Here is a 24,814-nt window from a genome sequence, read left to right as displayed (position 1 = left end):
TTAGTTTTTATGTTCTCTCTGTGTGGGTTTCCTCTGGCTGCTCCGGTTTCCTCCCACAATCAAAGATGTACAGGTTAGATGGATTGGCCATGCTAAATTGTCACTTAGTGTCCCCAAAAAATTAGGTGGGCTTACAGGGATAGGGTGGGGGCGTGGGTCTTAATAGAGTGTTTTTTTTAGAGCGTCAGTGCAGACTCGATAGACCGAATGTCCTCTGATGCCCTCATATCTTAGAATGGTCATTGCAGGGAGTCTATGACTCAAGGACATTTGCAGACAGAGAACCAACATCCAGAATTAATGCATATGTGTTTTAACTACCCTGTGCTATTCGCTAGATTCCCTGATCTGTGTATTTTCTATGTTCTATGTTCTATTGGGCGTGTTATCACCTATCTGAATGTATTCTATTCTTCCCTTTGAATTCTATGGAAGGGGTACCAGCATTCTATCGTGTACTGAAAAGCTCACTGCTGGAGGCTAACTGATACAGATTGCAATTGAGCAAGAGCAGCTGAAGGTAGACACGTGGAGGAAAACATTGCTTAGAGGATCAGGCAATATCCATTCTCTACTAAAGAGACTGATAATCTGGATCTCTTGTATTGTATTGTGCATTTAAAAATATGTACATGATGGTTGGGCATCAAGTATTTGTGCAGGCATTAAGGAATTGTTACAAATGTACAACTTTACAATGGATTATGTTTTTAAATGTTTCTTTTAATTTAAAGCGAAATGGAATTACCTGAATAGGAGGATGGTGAGATCGCTGCCTGAAGGCAGACCCCTGGCGGAAAACTATGGAAAATAAAATGCCAGTTTTCAAATTTTGACACAAAGATAGGCAGCTGGTCGATGGGACTTGGAGAGTGGAGCCAGCTGTAAGCCAAGGAAAAGACTGTTTGTTGTATGTTAGCCACCAAGCAGAATGCTGATTGAAGAGTTTTTTTGTTCAAAGAGACGGGACTTGTTGAGATTTTGGGACCAAGGAGTTACAGGAGATGTCTTGCTACTAGAAACCAGTTGGGAGATAATCAGAAGACTGAGCCCAACAACTTTCAAAGTAGAAGACTCACCCTGGTGATGCAGGGAGAAGAAAGCCTGCTAAAAAGCTGGGAGGAGTTTGGGATTGAATCTTCAATGCTACATAGAGAGTGGTGTGACATACAAAGGTTTATCGTTTGTGTTACAATAAAAATCTTAGATTGTCATGCGACTCTGTTGGTCGCTGGGGAATTCATTTATTTTTAAAATGTGAGCAGTCTCTACAGGGATCAAACCAAATATATTGGACAGTGTGTAGCAAATGGTGGATCAAGTGGAGGATATTAGTCACAGGAAATGCAGGTCATTGGAGAAATAATCAACAGTGTTGCAGTGCATGGTGGAGCATTTAGGCATCTGGAGGAGGGGCTCTTGAAGCAGTCTGTCCTTCCTTGATGGATGTCGAGATGATTGCTGTATGGGGTCTGAGGTATTGTGTATCAAGAAGACAATTTCTTCCAGCTTCAATGTCCTTGGCAGTGGTTGAAGATGCTGCTGTGGTAACGGCTGCCAGCGGGGCTTTGGCAGGGCTTCACTGATCTCCTTGGTACCGTTGTCTCCATTTTCCTGGAGATTTGTTGCTCTGCAGATACAACTTCCAGTTCTAGTTGCATGGCATTCAGATGATGGTGCTCCCTCTGACATACATAACACCGTGAAGTATATACAGTGATAAGAAAGATTAGAAACATACACAAGTAGGGGTTGGCAATAAAATTCTGGGTTGTGCAAATACGTTTTTTTTGTACAGGTGTGACAATTTGGTTACATGAATAGGAGTTCAGATGGTTGGATATTGAAAAGTGGCTGCAGAGCTGACCTCTTTGTGGAGAAAAAGGTAAAGATCTCAACAGGACTGTTAGTATAGTGGACATATATGGGACTCAAATGAAACTTTGCTCTATAAGTGGAACAAATATTTCTTCCAGTGTGTTTTCATTTACACCCATTTCAGCCTGTTGCTGCACTGGCTAATCACTGCTGTGTTTTTAGCCTCCATGGTATCTATGATGAACCACTTTTGTGCAGCAAACATGTGCAGCAGATGGCATAAAACTACAATTATTGAGATACTTGCAGAAGATATTGCAGAGTCTCCCTGATTGATTCAGAAATGTAAAATGTGCCTTTAGCATGTCAGTGATGTACTCCATTACGACCATGGTAACTGCACGGACCTCATTATACACATGCTCAACTCATGCCCTAAGATGTTGCACTGATGTTATCAGCCATGGTTGCTGAGGATAGCTTCAGTTTCCCAGCAATGACTTACTGAAGTAGACGATTGCTAGCATGAAGCATTACTTCAAAATGAAAGCATCTCAACATTCTTGAAGGGGAAATGGTCACAAATGAGTTGGATCATTGGAACACAGTAAATGGGAGCAAGACTAATTTATTCGGCCCCTCGCGGAAGGTCCATCATTCAATTCGATCTTCTGCCTCAACACCGTTTTCTCACACTATTCCCATATCCTTTGATGTCTTTACCCTCTAGATAGTTATTGCTCTCTGACTTGAATGTACTCTCTGCCCTAGCCTCCATAGCCCCCTGGAGTAGGGAGTTCCAAAGATTTACTACCTCTGAGTGAGGAAATTCCTTACACTTACTCTGAGATTGAATCCCCTAGTTCTAGACCCCACCACCCAGGAGAAACATCCTTCCTGCATCCTTCTTGTTAGCCCTATCAAAATTTGGTATGTTTCATTGAGATCGCCTCTCATTCTTCTAAATGCTAGAGAATACCGGTTCAGACTCCTCAATCTCTCCTCGGAGGACGATTCTACCATCCCAGTAATCAGTCTGGTGAACCTTTATTAAACAAACCCCAATAAGTATATCCTATCTTGGGTAAGGAGACCAAAACTGTACACCATTCCCCAGGTGTGGTTTTACCAAGACTCTATGCAATTGCAGCAAGATGTCTTTACTCCTATACTCAAATCCTTTTGTAATAAAGGACAACATACCCTTCTTAATTACTAGCTTCACCTTCACGTGCATTCTAACTTGCAATGATTCATGAACAAGGGCACCCAGTTACCTTTGAACATCAACACTTCCCAATCTCACCATTTTAAAAACGCTCTGCAGTTCTGTTTTTCCTACCAAAGTGGATAACTCCAAATATTTTCACATTATATTCTATCTGGTATCTTCGTACCCACTCAGTTAGTTTTTCTAAATCCCTCAAAGCCCCTTTGCATCCTCCTCACAACTTACATTCCTACCTAGTTTTGTGTCATCAGCAAACTTTGAAATACTACATTTGGTCCCCATATTCAATCAGTAATATAGATTGTGAATATCTGGGACCCAAGCAATGATTCTTGTGGTAACCCATTAGTCGCAGCCTGCCAACCTGAGAATGACCCATTTATTCCTTTGTTTTCTGCCTGTTAACCAATTCTAAAAATATGTCTGTATTTTACCCCAAATCACATGTGTTCCTACTTGTGTGGGACTTGTCAAAAGACTTGTGAAAATCCAAATACACCACATCCACAGGTATCCCCATATCTATTCTGCTGATTACATCCTCAAAAAACTCACTAACAGATGTCAACCATGAATTCCTTTTCATAAATGTTGACTGTCTAATCTTCCCATTTCTTTCTGAGTGTTCACTTACCTTATCCTTTATGATAGATTTTAGCATTTTTGCTCCCACTAATGTCAAGTAAATAGGTCTGTGTCCCTCGTTTTCTCTCTCCCTCTTTTCTAACCTCCAATCTGAAGGAACCATTCCAGAATCTTGAGAATTTTGAAAGATGACCTCAAATGCATCCATTATCTTTATAGCCACCTCTTTCAATACTCTAGGATGTAGATCATCAGGTCCAGGGGATTTATCAACTTTCCGTCCCATTAATTTCTTCACTACTACTTTTTTTTACCAATCATTTCTTTCAGTTCCTCACTCCCACTTGTCCGTTAATTCTCTAGTATTTCTGGGAGGTATTTGTATCTTGTTCTGTGAAGACAGACATGAAGTATTTATTTTATTTCTCTGTCACCTCCTTGATGCTCATTTTGAATTCTTCTGTCTCGAATGGGCCCACATTTCTCTTTGCCAAACATTTCCTTTTGTTCCTGGCTCCTAAATTAATTGGACGTAGAAATTTGTTGAATCGACAAGCTTTATGTTTACCAATTGGTAAACATCTCTGCACAATTTCTAAGGACTGGACATCCTTCTTAAAGTGCAGTGTCCAGAATTAGACGCACTACTCCAGCTGAAACATAACCAGTGATTTATAAAGGTTTATTATAACGTTGTTGCTTCTGTACTCTTGTCTTTATTTGTAAAGCAAAGAATGCCCACTTAATTCATCCTGTCACCTTCAACGATTGTGCATGAGCTGCCCCAACACTGTCTGATCATATGTCCTCTTTAATTATTAGTGGAGGTAGACAAACTGATATAAAGGGGATGATTGAAATAAGAACCAGAAAATGCTTGAAATACTCAGTAGGTCAGGTAGCACCTGTGGAGAGTTGAACAGAGTTCCATCAGGATTATCCAGCCAGTCATCCAGAAGTATTGGTTAGCTGTCTTAGACCTAAGAGATGCATTACTTCCCTGTTCTCATATGGAAAAACCTTAAGTCATTCCAATTCAATTCAATTTGAAAGGGTAGATTGACAAGTAGTAGGAATTCAGACCCATTGACTTCAGAAAATGCTTGTCTCTTATCATGGTGTCTCGCAACATAAATTTCCATGTAACTTTGCACCTGGATAATAAGCTAATTAGAACTTTGTCTGAGATCAACCATCTCATCACTGCAGCACATAACTTGTATTGTATGAAGGCTGCGATTCAGCCTATTATGGGAATAGTCAACTGCAATGCCAGCCACTAAAGATTTTGATCATGATCACATGCTTCTGTCTGCAGTCTGAGTTTCCTTTCAGGAATATGGTATTATTTTAAGTGATGTGGATCTCGGTAAAAGATAATTTTGAGAGTTTTAGGTCTGGTGATGGCAGCTATCTGTTTTATTTCAATGTCTGAATTTAAGAGATTAGCTGAATCTGCTAAACTAATGCTTCCCCTCCTTTTCTCAGTATTAACCAGGTACCCTGTCTGCTGCAATGTTGTTTAACGTCACCCAAACATAGTCTGAGTTGGGTACAATTGACAGCATGATTAAAGTACTATCTAACTCTTAAACATTTCTGATGGGAGTTTATTTACATTGCTGTAAACACTAATGGTAGATGTTGTTTTTCTACTTTTAAGAGATGAGAGGAGATTTTCAAAATGAAATGGTTTCAAAGGACTGCCTGGTCTTATTTGCCTCTTCAGTTTTAAAACAATTTTAGTTAATGATATGTTGAACTGGTAATCATTTGAAACCTGTAATTCATCGAGAGTTCTGCAGCTTTCAAGTAGTGTCGAGAGCAAAAGGCCAGTAAGCCATATTTTGAAACTGTTTTGTCTCCACATGCCAGTATTTTTATCTAAGTTTTGATATTTTCTGCAGCTATCATATTTTGGAAATGTTGAGACATGCCAAATCATACACAAGATAATTGAAAAAAATGTAAGTGCTTCATTTTAAATTTCTCAATCTGGGATTGCTTTGCAGTACACAACACAGGTCAACAAAGGGATTGATACTCCGTGATAGGCTAGTGTTTGCATCGTGGCCTCTTGACACACTGCTATGTATTTTTGAAGATTTTATCATTGCTCATGGACGCTCAGTTTTGGTTCTGCCCTGACCACTCTGCTCCAGACCTCATTACAGTCTTGATACAAACATGGACAAAAAGAGTTGAATTCTAGAGGTGAGGTGGGACTGACAGCCCTTGATATCAAGGCACCATTCCACTAGTGTGGCATCAAAGCTCCCTAATAAAATGAAAGTCAATAGGGATCAGGGGCAAAACTCACTTGCGGTTGGATTTATACCATGCACAAAGAAAGATGGTTATGGTTGTTGAAAACCAATTATCTTCACTGCAGGTGATCCTCACTGCAGCATCCAAACCACGTTAGCTGCTTCAACATAAAGTCACAAGCTGGGATATTTACTGATGATTGCACAGTGTTCAGTTCCATGCACAATTTCTCAGATAATGAAGCAGTGCATGCTTGTGTGCAACAAGCTCTGCGCAGCATGTAGGCTGGCCATCGCAAGTATCAGGAACATTTGTAGTATGCAAGTGCAGATAATGACAATCTCTAACAAGTGAGAGTCTGACCACCTCTTCTTGATATTTGTAGAACAAAGAACAGTACAGCACAGTACAGGCCGTTCAGCCCACGATGTTGTGCTGACCATTTATCCAAATCTAAGATCAACCTAACCTACACCCCTTCAATTTACTGGCATCCATGTGTCTGTCTAAGACTCGCTTAAATGTCCCTAATGACTCTGACTCCACCACCTCTGCTGGCAGTGCATTCCACATACCCACCACTCTCTGTGTAAAGAACCTACCTCTGACATCTCCTCTGCACCTTCCTCCAATCACCTTAAAATTATGTCCCCTCGTGACAGCCATTTCCACCCTGGGGAAAAGTCTCTAGCTATCCACTCTGTCCATGCCTCTCATCACCTTGTACACCTCTATCAAGTCACCTCTCTGCCTTCTTCGCGCCAGTGAGAAAAGCCCTAGCTCCCTCAACCTTTCTTCATAAGGCATGCCCTCCAGTCTAGGCAGCATCCTGGTAAATCTTCTCTGTACCCTCTCCAATGCATCCTCATCCTTCCTATAATGAGGTGACCAGAAATGTGATGACCATCACCAAATTTCACACCATCAACATCCTGGGGGTTACCATTGATCAGAAGCTTACCTGGACCAGCTATATAAATACTGTATCTACTTAGCAGCTCAGAGCTTGGATATTTTATGATGAGTTACTCATCACCTGATTGCCAAAGCCTTTTCACCATCAACAAGGCACATGTCAGGAGTGTGAAGGAACATTCTCTGCTTGCCTGACTGAATCATAGAATGGTTGTAGCACAGAATGAGGCCATTTGGCTTGTTCTCTCCGTGCCAGCTCTCCGGCTCTCTGCAAGAGCAAGTCATAAAATCAGAAGAAATGGGAGCAGGAGTAGACCATTCAGGCCATTGAATCTGCTCTGCCAGTCATTAAGATGAAGGCTGATCTGATTGCGGCCTGGTTTCCACTTTCCTGCCTACTTGCTACCCCTCTCTCTCCCCCCCCCCCCCCACCCCAATAACCTTGGACTGTCTTGAAGATCAAAAATCTATCTAACGCAGCCTTCAATATATTTCTTGACCCACCCTCCACTACTCTCTGTGGAAGAGAATTTAAAGATATCAATCCTCTGAGAGAAGAAATTGCTCCATCATCTATATCTATATGTGAGAACCCTTATTTTGAAATTGTGCCCTCAAGTTCTCCCAGAAGGGGAAATATTCTCTAAGCATCTAACCTGCCAGGCCCCTCAGAATCTTAATGTTTTAATAAGATAACCTCTCATTCGTCTAAACTCCAATGAGTATACGCCCAACCTGCTCAGCCTTTTTTCATAAGACAACCACTTCATCTCTGGAATGAGCCTAGTGAACCTTCTCTGAACTGCTTCCAATGGAAGTATGTTCCTCAAGTAAGGAAACCATAACTGTACCCAGTACCCTGTATGGCTCACCAAGGTGTTGTGCATTTGTAGCAAGAACGTTTATACTCCACACCCTTGCCATAAAAGCCAACATCCATTTGCCTTCTTAATTACTTGCTGTACTTTCATTCTAACTTTTGTGATTCATGTACAAGGACATCCAGATTCCTCTCTACTGCTGCCATCTGCAGTCTCGCTCCATTTAAATAATATTCTGCCTTTCTATTCTTTCTGCCAAAGTGGATAACTTCACATTTTCCCAGATTATGCTCCATCTGGATCATCAAAAAGAGTGATGAGACTCAAATAAGAATATTTGAAATGAAAGGATTCAGACATATTCCGTGTGACATCGTAGAATACCAAGCGAACAAACGATTGGCTACTCAAAACTGGTGTTAGGAGGAACCTTTTTTAGGCAGTGATATTGAGGAAGCTGACATGTTTTGGAAATGTGATGCAAACAGGTATAGAGTGCTTAGAAAAGGAGACAATGCGAGGCCAATGCCTGAGAATCATGCACAAGAAAGCCTTGCGATGGCATAAATGGATAATTTTAGAATGTGGACTGGACTCGGGGACAGGCAGTGAGGGCATTGGAAAATAAAAATATGTGGAGAAAGATTTTTCTTGGTGTTGCCAACCCTCTGACCATGGATGAATGAAAGACTACACTCTATCTGCCCGATTTCTGCTCATTAACTGAACCTATCTATATCCCTTTGCAGACTATTTGTATCCTCCTCACAACTTGCAGCCCCTACCTATCATTGAATTATCAGCACATTTGGCTGCAGTCCAGTTGGTTCCTTCATCCAAGTCATCAATATAGGTAGCAAATGACTATTAGCTAGCTTATGTACTATTTATGCTAATTTATCACTCACAGCACCATGAACTCTTGTGCAGTGACCTCATGTGACGTCTTATCAAATGCCTTTTGGAAATCCAAGATCACTACTATTCATCTTGCTTGCCACATCTTAAAAAATTCTAATAAGTTTGGCAAAAATAATTTTCCTTTCAAAAACCATGTTGAATCTGCATTTCCCCTAGAATTATAGCATTTTCCCAATATGAATGTTAGGCAAACTGATCTATAGTTTCACCATTTCTCCATCCCTTCTTTCTTTACTAGAACTGTTACATTTTAGGTTTTTCAAACTGCTTGGACCTTTCCTAATCTAGGGAAGTTTGGAAGATTGCAACCAATGAATCCACCATCTCAGCTGCCACTTCTTCAAAGACCCTGGAGAATAGGCCATCAGGTCCAGGGGATTTTTCAGCCTTTAGTTTTTTCTAGTACTTTTTGCCTAATTGTGCTTATTTTAAGTTCCTCCATCTCTTTTTGCCCTTGCTTTTCTATTATTCTTGGGATGCTTTTTGCACCTTCCACTGTGAAGGCAGATACAAAATATTTGATCAAAGTCTCTGCAACTTTCTTCTTTCCCAATATTCATTCCCCAGTTATCCTCTCAAGGGCCAACATTTAGTCTAGCTGTTCCGTTACTTTTTATATACTTTATATACTATATTTATTTTTATTTCTTGCTAGTTTTCTCTCATACTCCCAATTTATCACTTGTTTCTTTTGTCAAGCTTTGATGTTTGCTAATATTTTCCAAAACTTTGGCTCGCCACTAATCTTTGCAGTATTGTGTATCCTTTCCTTCAATTTGATGCCATCCTTAACTTCATTAGTTAGCCATAGATGGTTCACCCCTCTCTTGGAATCTTTCTCAATGAATATATTTGTGCTGAGAGTTATGAGCTATCTCTTTAAATGTCTAAAACTGCTTCTCTACCATCTTACCTTTGAACCTATTTTCTCATTGCAGTTTAACCAATTGTGTCTTCATACCCTTGTAGTGGCCTTTATTTAAATTTAAGACTCGAGATTTAGACATGGATTTCTCGCCCTGAATGTGAAATTCTATCATGTTATGTTCACTCTTACCAAGAGGATCATTTACTATGAGGTCCCACTTCTTCGCCTTTTCTCCTACCCCTGCAATTGTTTTTTGCTTCATAATTGCCCAGTCCTTTTTTCAAAATCATGATTGAATCTGTCTCCACCACGGCCTTGGGCAGACAGTCCAAATTCTAACCACGAAGAACAGTCTTTCCTCATGTCATCATTGTATCTTTTGCCATTTGCCTTAAATCATGACCTCTGGTTCTCTATCTTTCCGTTAAGAAAAATGTGTCTCCCTATCTACTCTGTTCTTGAAGGAGAACAGTCCATCATCTCCAGTAGTTCTACGTAACTGAAGCTTCCCACCCTGAAAATCATTCTGACAAATCTTTTCTGCAGCTTCTCCTTTGCCTTCCTAAAGAGCGGTGCCCAGAACTGAATGCAATACTCCAGTTGAAGCCAAATCAGTGTCCCATAACTTTTTCTTGCTTTGCACTCTATACTGTTGCTTATAAAGCCCAGGATCTCCTATTAGGAGCGGACCAGTTAGGGACCTTGAGGGGAATTTACAGTTGGAGGCAGGGGGTATGGCAGCACGGTAGCACAGCGGTTAGCACAGTTGCTTCACAGCTCCAGGGTCCCAGGTTCGATTCCCGGCTTGGTTCGCTGTCTGTGCGGAGTCTGCACGTTCTCCCCGTGTGTGCGTGGGTTTCCTCCAGGTGCTCCGGTTTCCTCCCACAGTCCAAAGATGTGCAGGTTAGGTGGATTGGCCATGAAAAAGTGCCCTTAGTGTCCAAAAAGGTTAAGTGAGGTTACTGGGTTACAGGGATAGGGTGGAGGTGTGGGCTTAAGTAGGGTGCTCTTTCCAAGGGGCGGTGCAGACTCGATGGGCTGCTCCTTCTGCTGCTTCTGCTCCTTCTGCTCTGTAAATTCCTGTTTATATCCTCTTGAAGTTTACCACTCTTCTCCTTACAATTCACTTTCTTTGTCATGCACAAAAAAGCCTGGGTCATTAATATATATCCGGAAAAGCAGGGTTCCTAACTTTAATCCCTGGAACGTCCATTGGATATCTACAGTCTGAAAAACAAATGTCACTTCTTCACTTTGTTTCCTGTCACTCAGCCAATTCTCATATCCATTCTTCTATTGTCCCTTTTATTTTATGAGCTCTAACTTTGCTGACAAGTCTGTTATGTGGCACTTTATTAATTGCCTTTTGGAAATTCATGCGATACAACCTCATTAACCCTTTTGTCACCGTATCAAAAAAGCAAGCAAATTATTTAAACATGATTTGCCCTTAAAAATATACTGATTTTCCATAATTAATCCACAGTTGTCTGAGTGATAATTTTGTCCTGAATTAGCATTTTTTTGTAAAAGCGTCCTCCGCCACTGATGTTAAACTGACTGTCATACAGTTGCCTACACTTCAACCATTTTTGAGCAAGAGTGCAGCACTTGCAATTCTCCAGTTCCCTGGCACTACCCTCTGTACCGAAGGAGCCTCCACAATTTCTACTCCTACTTCTTTCCGTATACTTGGTTGCATCTCATCCAATCCTGGTGACTTATCAACTTTAAATACAACTAGCCTATCAGATACCTCCTCCGTCGTCAGTTTTTAGCCCATCTAATGTCTCAACCACCTTTTTTCACCATGACTTGGGCAGCACCTTCTTCGTAAAGATTGCAAACTAATTTTGTACCTCAATCATACCACCTGTCTCTATCTGTAAATTCCTCTTGAGGTCCCTAATTGGCTCCGGGCTCCTTTTACTACCCGTTTACTATTTTTGTATGTCCAGAGAAAACTTTTGGATTCCTTTATATGTTAGTGGTCAGCCTCTTCTCATAAACTTTCTTTGCTTCCCCTATTTTTTAAAAAAACTTTCTGAACCTTCCATATTCAACCTGGTTCTCAATTGTAGTATTCACATGACATTTGTAATATGCATCCTTTTTCTACTTCACCTTACTCTTAACTCTTTAATCATCCCCAAGATGTTCTGGAGTTTGCCCTACCTTTCCCCCTTGTGGGAATGTACCGTAACTGTACCTGAACTCTTTAAAGGCAGCTCATTGTTCTATTACAGTTTCTTGCCTGCTAATCTTTCATTCCAATTTACCTGGACCAGACCTGCTATCCCCCATGGAAGTTTGTCCAACCGCCAGTTTAATTAGTTTTACTCTGGATTGCTCCTTGTCCCTTTCCATAGCCAACCTAAACATTATGATATTGTAATCACTGTCCCCGAAATGTCTCCTGACAGACATTTAATTTATACAACTCATTCCCCAGAACCAGATATAGCAATGTCTCCTTCCTTGTTGGACCAGAAACAGCATTCAAGGAGCTTCACACCATTCAGGATAAATTGGTCTGTTTGATTGGTACCTCATTCCGTACCTTAAAGACTTACTGCCTCCATCACCAGCACACAGTCAGAACAGTGTGTACCATCTACAAATTACACTGGAGCAACTTCTCAATATTTTCTTGATATCACCTGCTAAATTCATAATCTCTATCAGCTTGAGGGAGTGAAATAGTTGGAGAGAGCCTTTATGCCTATTGGCTGGTATTTCATGCAATGATTATGTTGCAATTGCCTCCAGAATTCCATCCTTCTCAAGCTCATCACTGCCTTTCACTCATTGGCGGTGCAATTAAATTACTGCTTTAATTCTGTCTTATTGGTGGAAGACACCAATAACCTCGCAGAAATGCGAAGGAATTAAGGGTCTAGCGAGAAGGAGGAATTGAAGGCAATTAGTATTACTAAACATAGTGCTGGAGAATTAATATGACTGAAAGCTAATAAATCTCCAAGGTCTGATAGAAACAGTGAGTGCGCTCATTGTTATCTTCCAAAATTCTGTAGATTCTGAACTGTCCCGGCAGATTGGAGGTGGTAAATGTAACCCCCTCTATTTAAAAAAGGGAAGGAGACAGAAAACGGAAATACAGACCGGTTCGCCTAACATTAGTAGGGAAAATGCTGGACTATTATGAAGGATGCTATAACAGGACACCTAGAAAAATTCAACAGGATTAGACAAAGTCAACAATAGGTTTATGAAAGGGAAATAATGTTTGACAAACCTACAGGAATTTTGTGAGGATGAGATTCACAGAATACAAGGGTTGAATCAGTGAATGTGGTGTATTTGAATTTTCAGAAAGGTTTTGATAAAATCCCACAAAAGAGGTTAATATGAAAAACTAAAGTGCAAGGGACTGTGGTAATATATTGGTATGGACTGAGAATTGGTTAGCAGAGTAAGAAAAAGATTGACCTTTTTCGAGTGGCTGGCATTGGTTAGTGGAGCCCCACAGGGATCAGGGTGCTTAGGCCCCAACAATTCGCAATGTACATTAATTATTTGGATGAGGAAACCAAATGTGATATTTCCAAGTTTGCTGACACCAGGAAACTTGGTGGGAATGTGAGTGGGGTGAGGAATATGTTAAGAGGCTTCAAGATGATGTGGACAAGTTGTGAGTGGGCAAATGTATGCCAGATGCAGCATAATGTGGATAAATATGAAGTCATCCACTGTAGAAGGAGAAACCAATGCAGAGTATTAGGTAAAAAGTGATGGATTGGGAAATGACCTGGGTGTCCTAGTCCACCAGCCACTGAAAGTAAGTATGCAGGTACAGCAATCAGTTAGGAAGACAAATGGAAGCCTTCATTGCAAGAGGTCTTGAGTACAGCAGCAAGGATGTCTTGCTGCAGTTGTACAGGACCTTAATGAGGCCACACTTGGAATATTGCATGCAGTTTTGATCTCCTCACTTTAAGGATAGACTTACTATAGAGGGAGAGCAGCGCAGATTCATCAGAAAGATTCCTTGGATGGCAGGATTGTTGTGATTTCTGGGATGGCAGGATTGTTGTGATTTCTGGGATGGCAGGATTGTTGTATGAGGAATGATTGTGTCAACTGGGCCTGTATTCAGTCGAATTTAGAAGAAAGAGAGGGGATCTAATTGAAACGTATAAAATTCTGACCAGGCTGAACAGACTGGATGCCCAGATGTTGTTTCCTCTGGTAGCGGGTCTAGAACAAGCATCACTTAGAATCCTTCTGGAGATGTTCAAGTGGATGCAGACTGGATTGGGTTTGCTTATGATGAGCCCATGATTAAATATTTTACATTTGTTTAACATTTTATATTCCTATTTGGAGGGTTTGCTGCTTGCTGCCTGTGGAGTGTTCAATGTAATAGGTCGTTCCTTTGGAGAGTTGGGGTAAAAGAGGAAAGTTAAATGAAAAACTCATGAGCACTGACCCTTTGAAGGAAAAATAAAATAAGGAATTATACTGAACTGAAGATATTTTAACAGATAAGATTTGCTTTGAAATTTGGAAAATATGTACTTCTTACCATATTGTTAAAACAGAGTAACTACATTTTCACTCTTGCAATTTAAAAAAAAATTTAAAGTACCCAATTCATTTTTTCCAATTAAGGGGCAATTTGGCATGGTCAATCTACCTAGCCTGCACATCTTTGGGTTGTGGGGGTGAGACCGACGCAAACACGGGGAGAATGTGCAAACTTCACACTGACAGTGACCCAGAGCAGGATCGAACCTGGAACCTCGGCACCATGAGGCAGCAGGGCTAATCCACTGCGTCACCATGCTGCCCCGCACTCTTAGAATTGTAAGGGGCTGGTGCACACATTTCTATGTAGTCCTTTTGATTTGTGTGTTACCTTTAAATGCGCTGAAAAAAACATTAGTCTCAAAAATTATACTCATTTTAACAGCTACATTAACATATTTTGGATTATTATATTACATTGTGTTTGACTATAATAACAATAGTTGGTCCAATTGAGCTGCACATTTATTAAAATGTTACCAATAAATTGCCCAAGTGAAACATGTTTTATTCATTGACATGTATATTCCGCATCAGCTGTACATTATGAGAAAATGAGCTGTTATATTAAAAATGTTCTAATTGATTGTTCTGAACTTCATAAGTGTCCTCAGTACTTGATCATCCGCAAAAGAAAGCAATGTGTTTTAACTAATTGGAATATGAGCCTTTATATTTAATACTTTTTTATTCTTGCAGAGACATGAAGAACAATCTTATTGGCAATATAGAAACAGATGCTTTCTGGGGACTTTCAGCACTGAAAAGACTGTGAGTATGGAATTATTTAATGCACGTGAGTATAAGGGAACAAAGGCCAAATGTGCTTTCAACAATTGGTACATTTTGTGAGGGCCACGAAGAATCCAGCACAAGTTTGTAGAGTCAAAAAGAAAAATAACTTTATTTACAAGATATATACACAGCAGCAGTAGTTCACCACTGCTTCCTACTCTAGCTGGTACCACTGGCCAGCTCTGTTTATACAGCTGAAACTGCTAATGATTTCCCCACCCCCCTCATTGGGGGAGCTCACACTCCACCTGAGTAACTCATGCTCTGAGGTGCAGGAGGGGAATCTGTCTCTGAGTTCATGCTGCCTCTGGCTGTAACCCTGCTTCCGGACCTAGTGTGTTATTCTGTATGCAGTCTGCCTTTTCTGGACTCTTTTCCCAATGGTAGAGGAGTCTAGAACTAGAGGGCATAGGTTTAAGGTGAGAGGCGGGAGATACAAAAGAGACCAGAGGGGAAATTCTTTCACATAGAGGGTGGTGAGGATCTGGAATGAGTTGCCAGAGGCAGTGGTAGAGGCGGGTACAATGTTTTCCTTTCAAAGCAGTTAGACAGTTACATGGGCAGGGTGGGTACATGGGCAGGGTGGGTATAGAGGGATATGGGCCAAATGCAGGCAAGTGGATTCGCTTAGTGATAGAAACTGGGCGGCATGGGCAAGCTGGGCCGAAGGGACCATTTCCATGCTGTAAACAACTGTGACTTTGAAGCCTGGACAATGGCAAGGGGAACGGTGCTATGACCGGTTGAATGGTGAGGAAGTGGAGCCTGTTCCTGCTGCCAGTTGCTTGCAGGGAAGAGAGAGGAGAGTGTGTGCCTGCAGTTGCCAAGCCTGGGGCTCGTACTTGTCACTGGCTGCCTTTGTCCTTATTGGCTTGAAGTGGAACAAGGAGCGGATCTTGGTTGGCCTGTTGTCGGGCTGAAAGTAGACTGGAACAAACTCACTTTAACAGTTTTAGACTGGATGGTGTCTGGAACCAGATGCGGGAGCTGTGAGAGCAGTAGGGCAGTGGCCCGATTGACTATGTGCACTGTTTATACTGCTGTTGATTGTGTTTTACTGTTGGGGGATTGTATGGTTATTATTATATTTTTGTTTGTTACTTTGGGTTTAGTGGCTGGGTGCTCGCCAGTTGCGGCCCTCCTGCTTCTGTGCACTGGGGGATGAGGGTTCCTCCCTGATGCTGGTGACGGGGAGGGATGTTCTCTCTCCCTCCTCAACTGTGCAGTGCCTGTCCTTTTCCGGTGGACGGAGCTGCTTGCGGCAGCTCACTTCACCGACGTGTGACTGTTGCTGGAGCCGGGGAGGGGAACATGTGTTGGCTTGAGTGCTGGCAGCTTTGCCTCGTCTTTAATTGTTTGTTGGGTATTTTATGGTTGCTCTGTACCTGTTTCTCTTTTTTTGTAAAGGGTGTTATGCCTCTCTCTTTTGCAATGCCCCGTATCGTTGTGTCCTTTTCTGGTGGTCTGTGCTGCTCATTGGAGTGCCTTTCCACTGATGTGGGACTGCCATTAGGGCAGCGCGTTGGTGTGTCCTTTTCCAGTGGTCTCTGTTGTTCATTTGGACACCTTTCCACCGATGTGGGGCTACCACTGGGAGGGTTGGGGGGGTGGGGGTGGAGAGGTGGCTACATGCTGGCTTTGCAGCTGGTGGCCTATTCAAAGGAACTGTTTTAGATTGAACTGTGGCCCCTCTTGGGAGGAAAGGGGGTGTTCGCTCTCTTTTCTCTCTTCTCTCTCTCTCGTTCTTTTCCGGGTCTATGCTGCTCGTTGGGCACCTTTCTGCCAATGTGGGGCTACTGTTGGGGACAGGAGCTAGTTGTATGTGTGTGCTGGCTTGAGAACTGGTGGCTTTTGTATCTTGTAAATGCCTTCAGCATATTACTGATATTTGTGACTGTGATGCTTTTGCATGTTGCTGACTCTTTTGTATTGTTGAGTTGTCAATAAACTAAAATATATTATGGGATAACCAATAGTATTCAGATAGGTTATAACAGTACAGTAAAATAGTTGTTATCTGACACTCTACCAACCAAATTAACCAGAATTCAGTGGCTGAGTTTATCAGGTCTGTTCTTTTGATTGGAGATGTCAGACTCGCACAGATAGTAGCTATCGGCAGTCAATCCTTACTCCAGTCTCAGCCTCCCATTACTCTGTTGCACCATCTTCCTATGGTGCCGCTCACTCGATTCGCCTGCTCTTCCACCTCTCAATATCTGTGTGATCATCCTGGAGCTTTCCCATTGGATGAAAACACAGAACTCAACATTACAACCAGTGTGGTTGATTAAGTGGCACCTCCATTCCAATCGTATGCCAAATAACAGTGACTTTTACTGTATTATGAATAGAAAATGTGTTGCTTTCGAACACATTTCAAACCTCGGAACTATCAACATTAATTTTGGTGTGTGGAATGGGTTCTATTGGATAGGTGGTTTATTTTGTAAACCCACCCAATTTTCATTTCGGTTAACTTCAATGGATTGAAAAATCCAGAAGAGGGTTTATAATGGGTGGCCAAATTCTTTATTGCCCATTTTATGCCCCAGTAAAATTAAAAGTTCCATTCAACCTTTTATGTTGGTCTGGGTTTAATCTGCCAATAATACCTAGAATGTAATGCACCTTGTGTTGCACACTGTTCCCAAAATATTTGGGTTTTGAACCGACATTTGTCATCACACTGCTGGCATAGCCCAAACTCTGCACTTTCTTTCAATTTAGAAAACTGTGGTTCCGATAATTAAAAACAGGTAGAGTTTTGTTCAGCACTGGTCTTTGTCATGTGAGTACTTCCCTAAAATAGGAGTGATTCATTCGCTTTAATTGTGACAGGAGTTTGCATTGAGCAATGTGTATGACATGGCTACTTTATTAAGATCTTTAACAACTTCATTTATTCATCAATCCAGCCATCCATAATTTTGCCATTGTTTCTTTCAAATTCAGTGATTTATGGTCTAAATGGCAAGCGATTGTTAATATATTATCTTCCACCATGTCTGACTTTTAAAAAAAATTCAAAGGGTCCAGTCTGACGCCTGCCTTGTTCCATGTAAAAGTTCCAATTTCTGTTTCTTCTCAGGCCTCAGCTCATTATTTTCCTTTGTGTACATGTTGCAGCAGGTGAATGTGAGAGACTGAGTGTTGTTTCTTTTAAATTGTTTGGCACTGTGAATTTCCTAAGAACAGTTCAATAAAAGAGACACCTGAGCAAAGTTGTACATCCGGATTTAAGCTCCACTTTTTGTTTTGCAGACATGAGACTCCGTTTTGGTAGAGAAGAAAATAAAAAGCTGGAATCAGAAAATCTAGCCTGCAATAATGATAGGAACTTTTAGTATATTACTTGACCCTAATGTTTCTGAATTTGTTGGACTCTTCACAATGGAGTTTGAGAACGCACAGGAGAAAAACCACCATTTTGTGCAGAGGGTGAAGATCATAGTTTTGGCTTCAGATGTGTCAGGGAAAAACAAGAGATCTGCAGGAAGAAACTAGTGTATTTGTCAGACAATCATACAGAATCAGGCATAAATAGAGAAAAAGAGAAAGCAGATAAAAAGGGAGAGCCATACCAAAGTAAGAAAGGAGACTAAAAGAAACAAGACTTGCAAATGAGAGATTACAAAATTTGATAAAATATGGATATATGAAGATATGATGAAAGCAACAGGAAATGGTGTGTAAGAGCTATGCAGAACAAGAGGGGTTAACTGCTGGCCAGTGCAACAGCCCGTCTATTTCATGGATGAAGTCAGAGAATATTTTAAGACTTCAGCCTTATTTAAATGGAACTGACTGCCAAATGACCACTCTAACATCAGGTGGCTCGAATGCCCAGGCCATCAGCTGGAGGTGCGGTTGGGGAGGAGCAGGTTTAGCAATTGTGGAATGTGGCAGTGGTCCAGATTATACTGTGGAGAACAGTGGAGTGCCCCTACCCCTGTTGGCACCACAGAAATAATTTTAAATTTCCAATGTCTCTTCAGCTGTATTACAAGTGAAACCTTTTGGGGAGTGTTTGTCATATGCTGCAACCAGTGCTAAAATGACAATCAGGACTGTCAGATGACCTTTATTTATGTATTATACGAGGCATGCCATCTGAAGTAGACTGACTCCTGGAAAGTTGTAATGGACCAATTATTGCCATTAATGCGATAATAAGTTTAACAACATGTTTTTGAGGTTATTACTGTCCTATTAGTGCTGGCAGAAAGGTTTAGGGAGAATGGCAATCTACCAAGGAGAGAAAGAGGACAACAATTATATCTTGTCCATGAATAACCTTAACGATCGAAGGAAACTTTAACATTATCCTTTTCCTTCCCCCAAACTACTCTTTCCCCTCTTCCTCTTCTGTCTCCTCTCTCTCTCTCTCTCTCCCCCCCCTCATTAATAAACATGTTATTTTGGCTTAATAAATTGCTGCTTCCCTCCTACAATTTTGTTTTGAATGCAAAGTTGCACATAGCAAGGTTTGTGAAACCCCAAATTAGTGACTCACCAATTGATGTGATTTTCATAGAATCCCTACTGTGCAGAAGGAGGCCATTCGGTCCATCGGGTCTGCACGGACTCTCTGAAAGAGCACCACACTACTGTCATGCGAGAGTACCTTTAAGACATGGATGTTTAAGCAATTGTTGCTAACTTTCTCCTTGGTTCAATTGCTCTGTTTTATTACCTTTGCTCTCGAGTCGTCAGGTATCTTTATGATACCGCCACGAGGTTCAAGTCCGAGTAATGATCAATAACCCAATACACCGATTAGTAAGATTTAAATCAAAGCACATTTATTATACACAGTAATCGCTACTCATGCACAAATTCGACGTCTAAGCTACTTCTACAACTAACAGGCCTATACTTAACTTCGGACTGGCCCACCAGGTCAGGGGAACAAATGGCCTTTCATTCGGGTTCTGAGTCTTCGGGATTCAAAGTTGGTACGGATTGGTAGCTAGGAGCGCCTATCTCATAGCGAGCGTTGAATTAAGACTTGCGTCAGTCGACGATCACTGCACCGGTCACGGTCAATGTTGGTTCGTGTTGCTGGGTGACCCGGGCAGGAAGAAGAGGTAAAGAGAGCGTGAAGAGAGCGATTTGAACTTGGGGCTCAACTCTTATAGTCCCCAGGGGCTTCCCGCCTTTCGGGACGGACCCTGTACCTGCTCCCAAGTGATTGGACTTTGTCCCAATCGCTTGGTTTGATTTTCTCCAATACTGGAGCGGTTCTCTGATCGATGGGCGGTCTTGAGGTGCTCGTTCATCTCCTTTGTGTTGGCTCCTGCTGGCGCCGAGGAGTCTGGCTTATGCTTTGTGTGTCCAAAATGTTACTTATTGTTCCCGGGGATTGCTCATCAGTATGCAGATGGCTGCTACTTTGTTATGCTGATGGTCGCTGGTATCGATGTTGTCTGGCCTTTGCAGAGGTAAATACACAGCAAACCTGCAGCTGCTGGTTTCTGTCTATGTTGGCTGACTTTCCAATCAGCCTTTGCCGTTCGCCATTTTAAATCGGAAGTTGGCCAATTTAGGTGGCTACACACCCTCCTTGTGATCCTAACGCGAAGCGTGAAGGATCACATAACTACGTTGCTTTCCATTCCCTGACCTGGGGAGCACTTCTTTCATGGCCTCTACACTAACCATAACTATGCAAAAAAGTTTTACCTGACAATTCTAAGGGGCGCTATGTCAAACAGGGACATGCATTACAAAACAAAAAAAATGGGAACCTCTAACTATCCTTAATACACTACACTCACTTAAACATTTCATCACTCTAACTTCCTCAACCATACAAACATAATCATAGCAGTTTATACACATTTCCTGGCTTGGCAGTCAAGCTCAGGATCGTACAATTGCTAATGAACATTCTGAACATTTCTTTATTTACAATAAAACCGCAAGTGAATGCTCTTTATTATAGATCGCGATGGTCGGGGGTCTGGTCGTATCCGAAAATAGGGGATCTGATCCTATATACCGGGGTGCGAGTGCGGTCGGCTCTCCTTCTCCATTTTCTTAGATGCATAGTCTGCACGATGCAGCAGAGTATCGTCAATACCAGTAAGGATTCTATTACATAGGACAGGGAGTACCAGGTTATAAACCTGGCACACCAAGATGTTGTGGTGTCGCTGGTGACTGGGCACTGGGTACTGTGGGGAAGTGAAACATTAACGGCTGGGGGGCTTGAAGTCATGGGGTTCGCGTTCACTCGCAACCAAATGTCCATTATCATGATGGTGAACCATGTGAAGGAAGTCCTCGTGGCTCTTCTCTTTTCTTCTCTTCTCTGGTCCTGGAGCTTCTAGCGTTCTGTGGAAACAAGCATAGCGTCTGTAACTATCTTGGTTTAACATCTCGTATGATAGTCTGTCTCCTTTAGTGCCAATTACTCCCTTTATAATTGGTCACTATGTGTGACTCCCTCATTTTTCTATTTTTTTTCTCTCAAAAAAACGAATTTTAGTCTCGCAGACTGTGCGATTTACCATCCAAATGTTTCAGGATGTAAGTAGCATGTGGTTGGCAACCTAAGGGTTACCTGAAACAAAACAAAACCTTTTGAACTAAAATTTCCAAAATAAGGTCCGTATGGGCCGCGACGGGTAAGAGTTGGATGGAGTCCCCGGGTAAGAGTTGGATGGAGTCCCCGTGTAGGACGGCTACCAATGCCGTGTCTCCCCTACCCAAGCGTAGTTGACCAGAGAGGGGGTTCCCAGGCAGGGCGGGACCCAAGCCGTTTCTCCACCGCCTGAGCAACCGACAAGAACGGGCAGGAAATGTAGTCATCGTGGTGGGGCTGCCGTAATGGTTCTTCCCTCGAACCAGAAGGGCAGTTATGAACGGACGTCTGGTACCTTAACAAGTCTCTGCAGACAAACTAGATCCTCTGAACTAGCGTCTGGCCAATAGCGAGTCTCTGTGGGCAAGTCCTGAGAGGTTTCGGCCGAAAAGGCGTGGTTCCATCAGAAAGGACAACACTTCTCCCAAGCGGTTCCTTTTAAAACATCATCTGGACACCTCAGTTATCGGTTGTGAACAGGGTCGCAAAGGGGTTCTCGTTTTGGGAGTCCGACTCAAGGTCGTCATCTTCTCCCGGATGCCAAACTCTTGAATGTATTAAGGTTGATAGGGCTGCATGGTGTGACTTGGGGTCACTCTCGTCATTTCGGACGAGTCTGTATGAGTTGTCTCTGTGCCAATAGGTGGTGTCTAGTTGTGTGGGGACGGAATCGGGGTCGTCAGTGTTGGTCGGTGGTGGGGTTTGTTCAGGAAAGTGATCATGAAGGGATCACTCGGATCGTAGTCGGATTCGCTGGGTGTGGGTCCTGCTGCATGGGGATAGTAGGGAGGCGTGCTGTGGCTATCGTCCGAGTCACAGTCGCTGTCTCTGCTGCTGTAGTCGGTGGGCGTTCCGTGGCGGAGTGTATATTTCGGGGGTGGAGTCGAGGTCGAGTCCGTGGCTGGGCTGGACGTGTTGGGGGGTGGTAGGGTTCCGTTGGCTGTGGGCGGGGTGTGGTGTGCTGCATCGAGCATGACGTGGTGTGAGTAGACTGTGTTCCATATGCCTTCAGCTGGTTGATATGGAACCACGCAGTCTTACCGTTGGGATACTTTATCTTGTATACGGAAGGGATTACTTTGTCCGCAATGGAGTACGCACCCGAGTACTTTGGTGACAGGAATGTGCTGGGGTTGTATATGGAGAGCATCACTTGCTGTCCTATACTGTACTCAGTCGCATGCACTGTCTTGTCGAAACAAGCCTTGCTCTGTTTCTTTCTGGTGCCCAATTTTACTGCAGCTGCTAGCTGAGCCGTTTTAACATTTTCCACTAATTGCTCTACTGCTTTCTCGTGCGTGAGAGCCGTCACTTCGGGGCTGCTCAAGTCTAAACCTAATAAAAATTCTGTGCCTTTCATGGGGTGTCCGGTCATGAGGGTGTGTGGGGTGTAACCTGTGGAAGTTGAAATTGTATTACGCAAAAACATCAGCGCAAAAGGGAGGACTGAGTCCCAAGTGGTGTTGTTTTGCTGGACCATTTTTCTGAGGGTGGATTTTAGGGTCCGATTCATGCGCTCCACGATACCACTCGACTGTGGGTGGTATGCTATGTGGAATTTTTGGGTGATGCCAAATATCGTGATGACGTTCTGCATGACACGTTCCGTAAAATGGGAACCATGGTCGGATTCAATGCTGCGGGGGAGTCCCCATCTTGTAAAGATGTGGTGGGTGAGGATCTTGGCTGTGGTCTTTGCTGTGTTTGTTCTGGATGGGAATGCTTCCACCCATTTCGTAAACGTGCCTATCACCACGAGTAAATATTTATAGCCATTCCTGCAATGGGGCAATGGTCCTATAAAATCAATCTGGAGGTTAGTCCAGGAGCCGTTAACTGGTCGGGTGTGGCTGAGTTGAGCCTTTTTGGCATATCTGTCCGGATTATTCTGGGCACAGATAAGGCAATTCTCGATGTCGTGATTTACATCATCCTTTAAATTCGGCCACCAACAGAGCTACTTGAGATGGGCTGTGGTGGGATCGATTCCCTGATGTCCGTGACTGTCATGGAACAAACAAATCAGTTGATTCCTGTCCTGTTCAGGAACCACATAAAGGGTGTCTTTTAACACCACACCGTCTTGTGTGGTCAGAGCATTTCTATACCGCTCATAGGGTGCTGGATAGTTTCCTTTTACAATCTCCCTGAGATTGCTGACCTGCTGGGCCTCCACTAGATCCTCGATCTTTGTCTGTGAGACCTGAACTGCACTCACTGGTGCGCTTTCGGGTGGTGTCCGTGCCTGGAACCTGCTTTAGCCAGTGCGTCGGCTTTCACATTTCCAGGGGGGGAGGAACGATGATGACTTCGGACTTTGACTGTCCCAAAAGTCCTGTTCTGTGCTCTCTCTAAAATGTGACGGAGCAATAGGGCTGAGGGGAGGGGTTTTCCGTCTGCGGAAACAAATCCTCTTGCTTTCCACAGGGGTAGGAATTCCGTGAGGCTGTTGCAGACATAGAAGCTGTCCAAGTACATGTCTGCTGGGCTGGGGAAGGAATCTGGGTGTTCCACTGTATATGCGATGGCCGCGAGCTCTGCTGCCTGTGCGCCCAAGTGGCCTGGAAGTTTTAATGGTATTTCCTCTCGGGCGCGTCCCTGTGTGTCCTCGACATAAATACCGCAACCTGTTATGCGTTTCCCATCCAATACTGTGGAAGATCCATCCACATAGATCTTTATGGGCTCACACATGTCTGTGTGCTGGGGGCTCTGGGTTGAACTACCTATCTTTCTGGGGGGTGTTTTAGCGATAAAGGGGCCTGTGGTGTGGTGTGGAGAGATAATTTCACATTCATGGGGGGTTCCGGGGTACTGTAGGTGGTCGGCTAAAAAGGTGTGCGTCTTTGTCCATTTAACAGTGATGTCCCGTCCCTGCAAGAGAAGGGTCCATCTAGCTGCTCTAATCTGGCTTACTGTACCGTCCTTGAGTCGTCCGTCCAGTAAATGTTGGGTGGGGGTGTGTTCGGTGAGAATTGTGATGGGGTTCAGTCCGGTAATGTACGAAAAATACTGCGAGCAGGTGCCTCTCACAGGCTGAAAATCCCTGCTCCACAGCATCTAAAAGTCTGGAGGCGTAAGCTACGGGCCTTAACTGGTCGTGCCGTTCCTGGAGGAGCACGGCCGAAAGGGTGCGGTCTGTGGTTGCTACCTCTATAGCATAGGGCGAAAGCGGGTCTGGAACTTGTAGTGCGGGGGGCTGCTATGAGTGCCTGTTTTAAAGAGTCCACAGCATCCATATGCTGCGGAAGCCATTCCCAGGGGCTCCTTTCGTTAGGAGGTCTGAGAGGGGTGCTGCCTTGCTGACGAAACCGTCAATGTGGTTTCGGCAGTAGCCAACCAGTCCTAAAAACGACCAGAGGGTTGAAACGTTCTGGGGAAGGGGCAATTTAGCAATCGAGTCAATCCGTTTATGCTCGATCTCGCGTTTACCATGTGTGATAATTGTTCCCAAA

The 24,814-nt window shown here is 43.0% G+C and overlaps 1 protein-coding gene across 3 annotated transcripts in view; it reads left to right on the top strand.

Moving 5' to 3' along the window:
* Nucleotides 1–24,814, top strand: part of adgra3 (adhesion G protein-coupled receptor A3) — a 272,209-nt gene that overhangs the window by 145,250 nt on the left and 102,145 nt on the right. For 2 of the 3 annotated variants that reach the window (XM_072496488.1, XM_072496487.1), the window contains exon 3: nt 14,675–14,746. In XM_072496488.1, the coding sequence (XP_072352589.1) occupies nt 14,675–14,746 (72 nt within the window). Of the gene's footprint in view, nt 1–5,541; nt 5,602–14,674; nt 14,747–24,814 lie in introns of all 3 variants that reach the window. The other variant, XM_072496489.1, reaches the window with a different exon arrangement.

This window comes from Scyliorhinus torazame, chromosome 3 (genome assembly GCF_047496885.1).
Source record: "Scyliorhinus torazame isolate Kashiwa2021f chromosome 3, sScyTor2.1, whole genome shotgun sequence".
NCBI lineage: Eukaryota > Metazoa > Chordata > Chondrichthyes > Carcharhiniformes > Scyliorhinidae > Scyliorhinus > Scyliorhinus torazame.
Note: the sequence above shows the minus strand (reverse complement) of the source record. Positions and strands in the feature narration are given on the sequence as shown.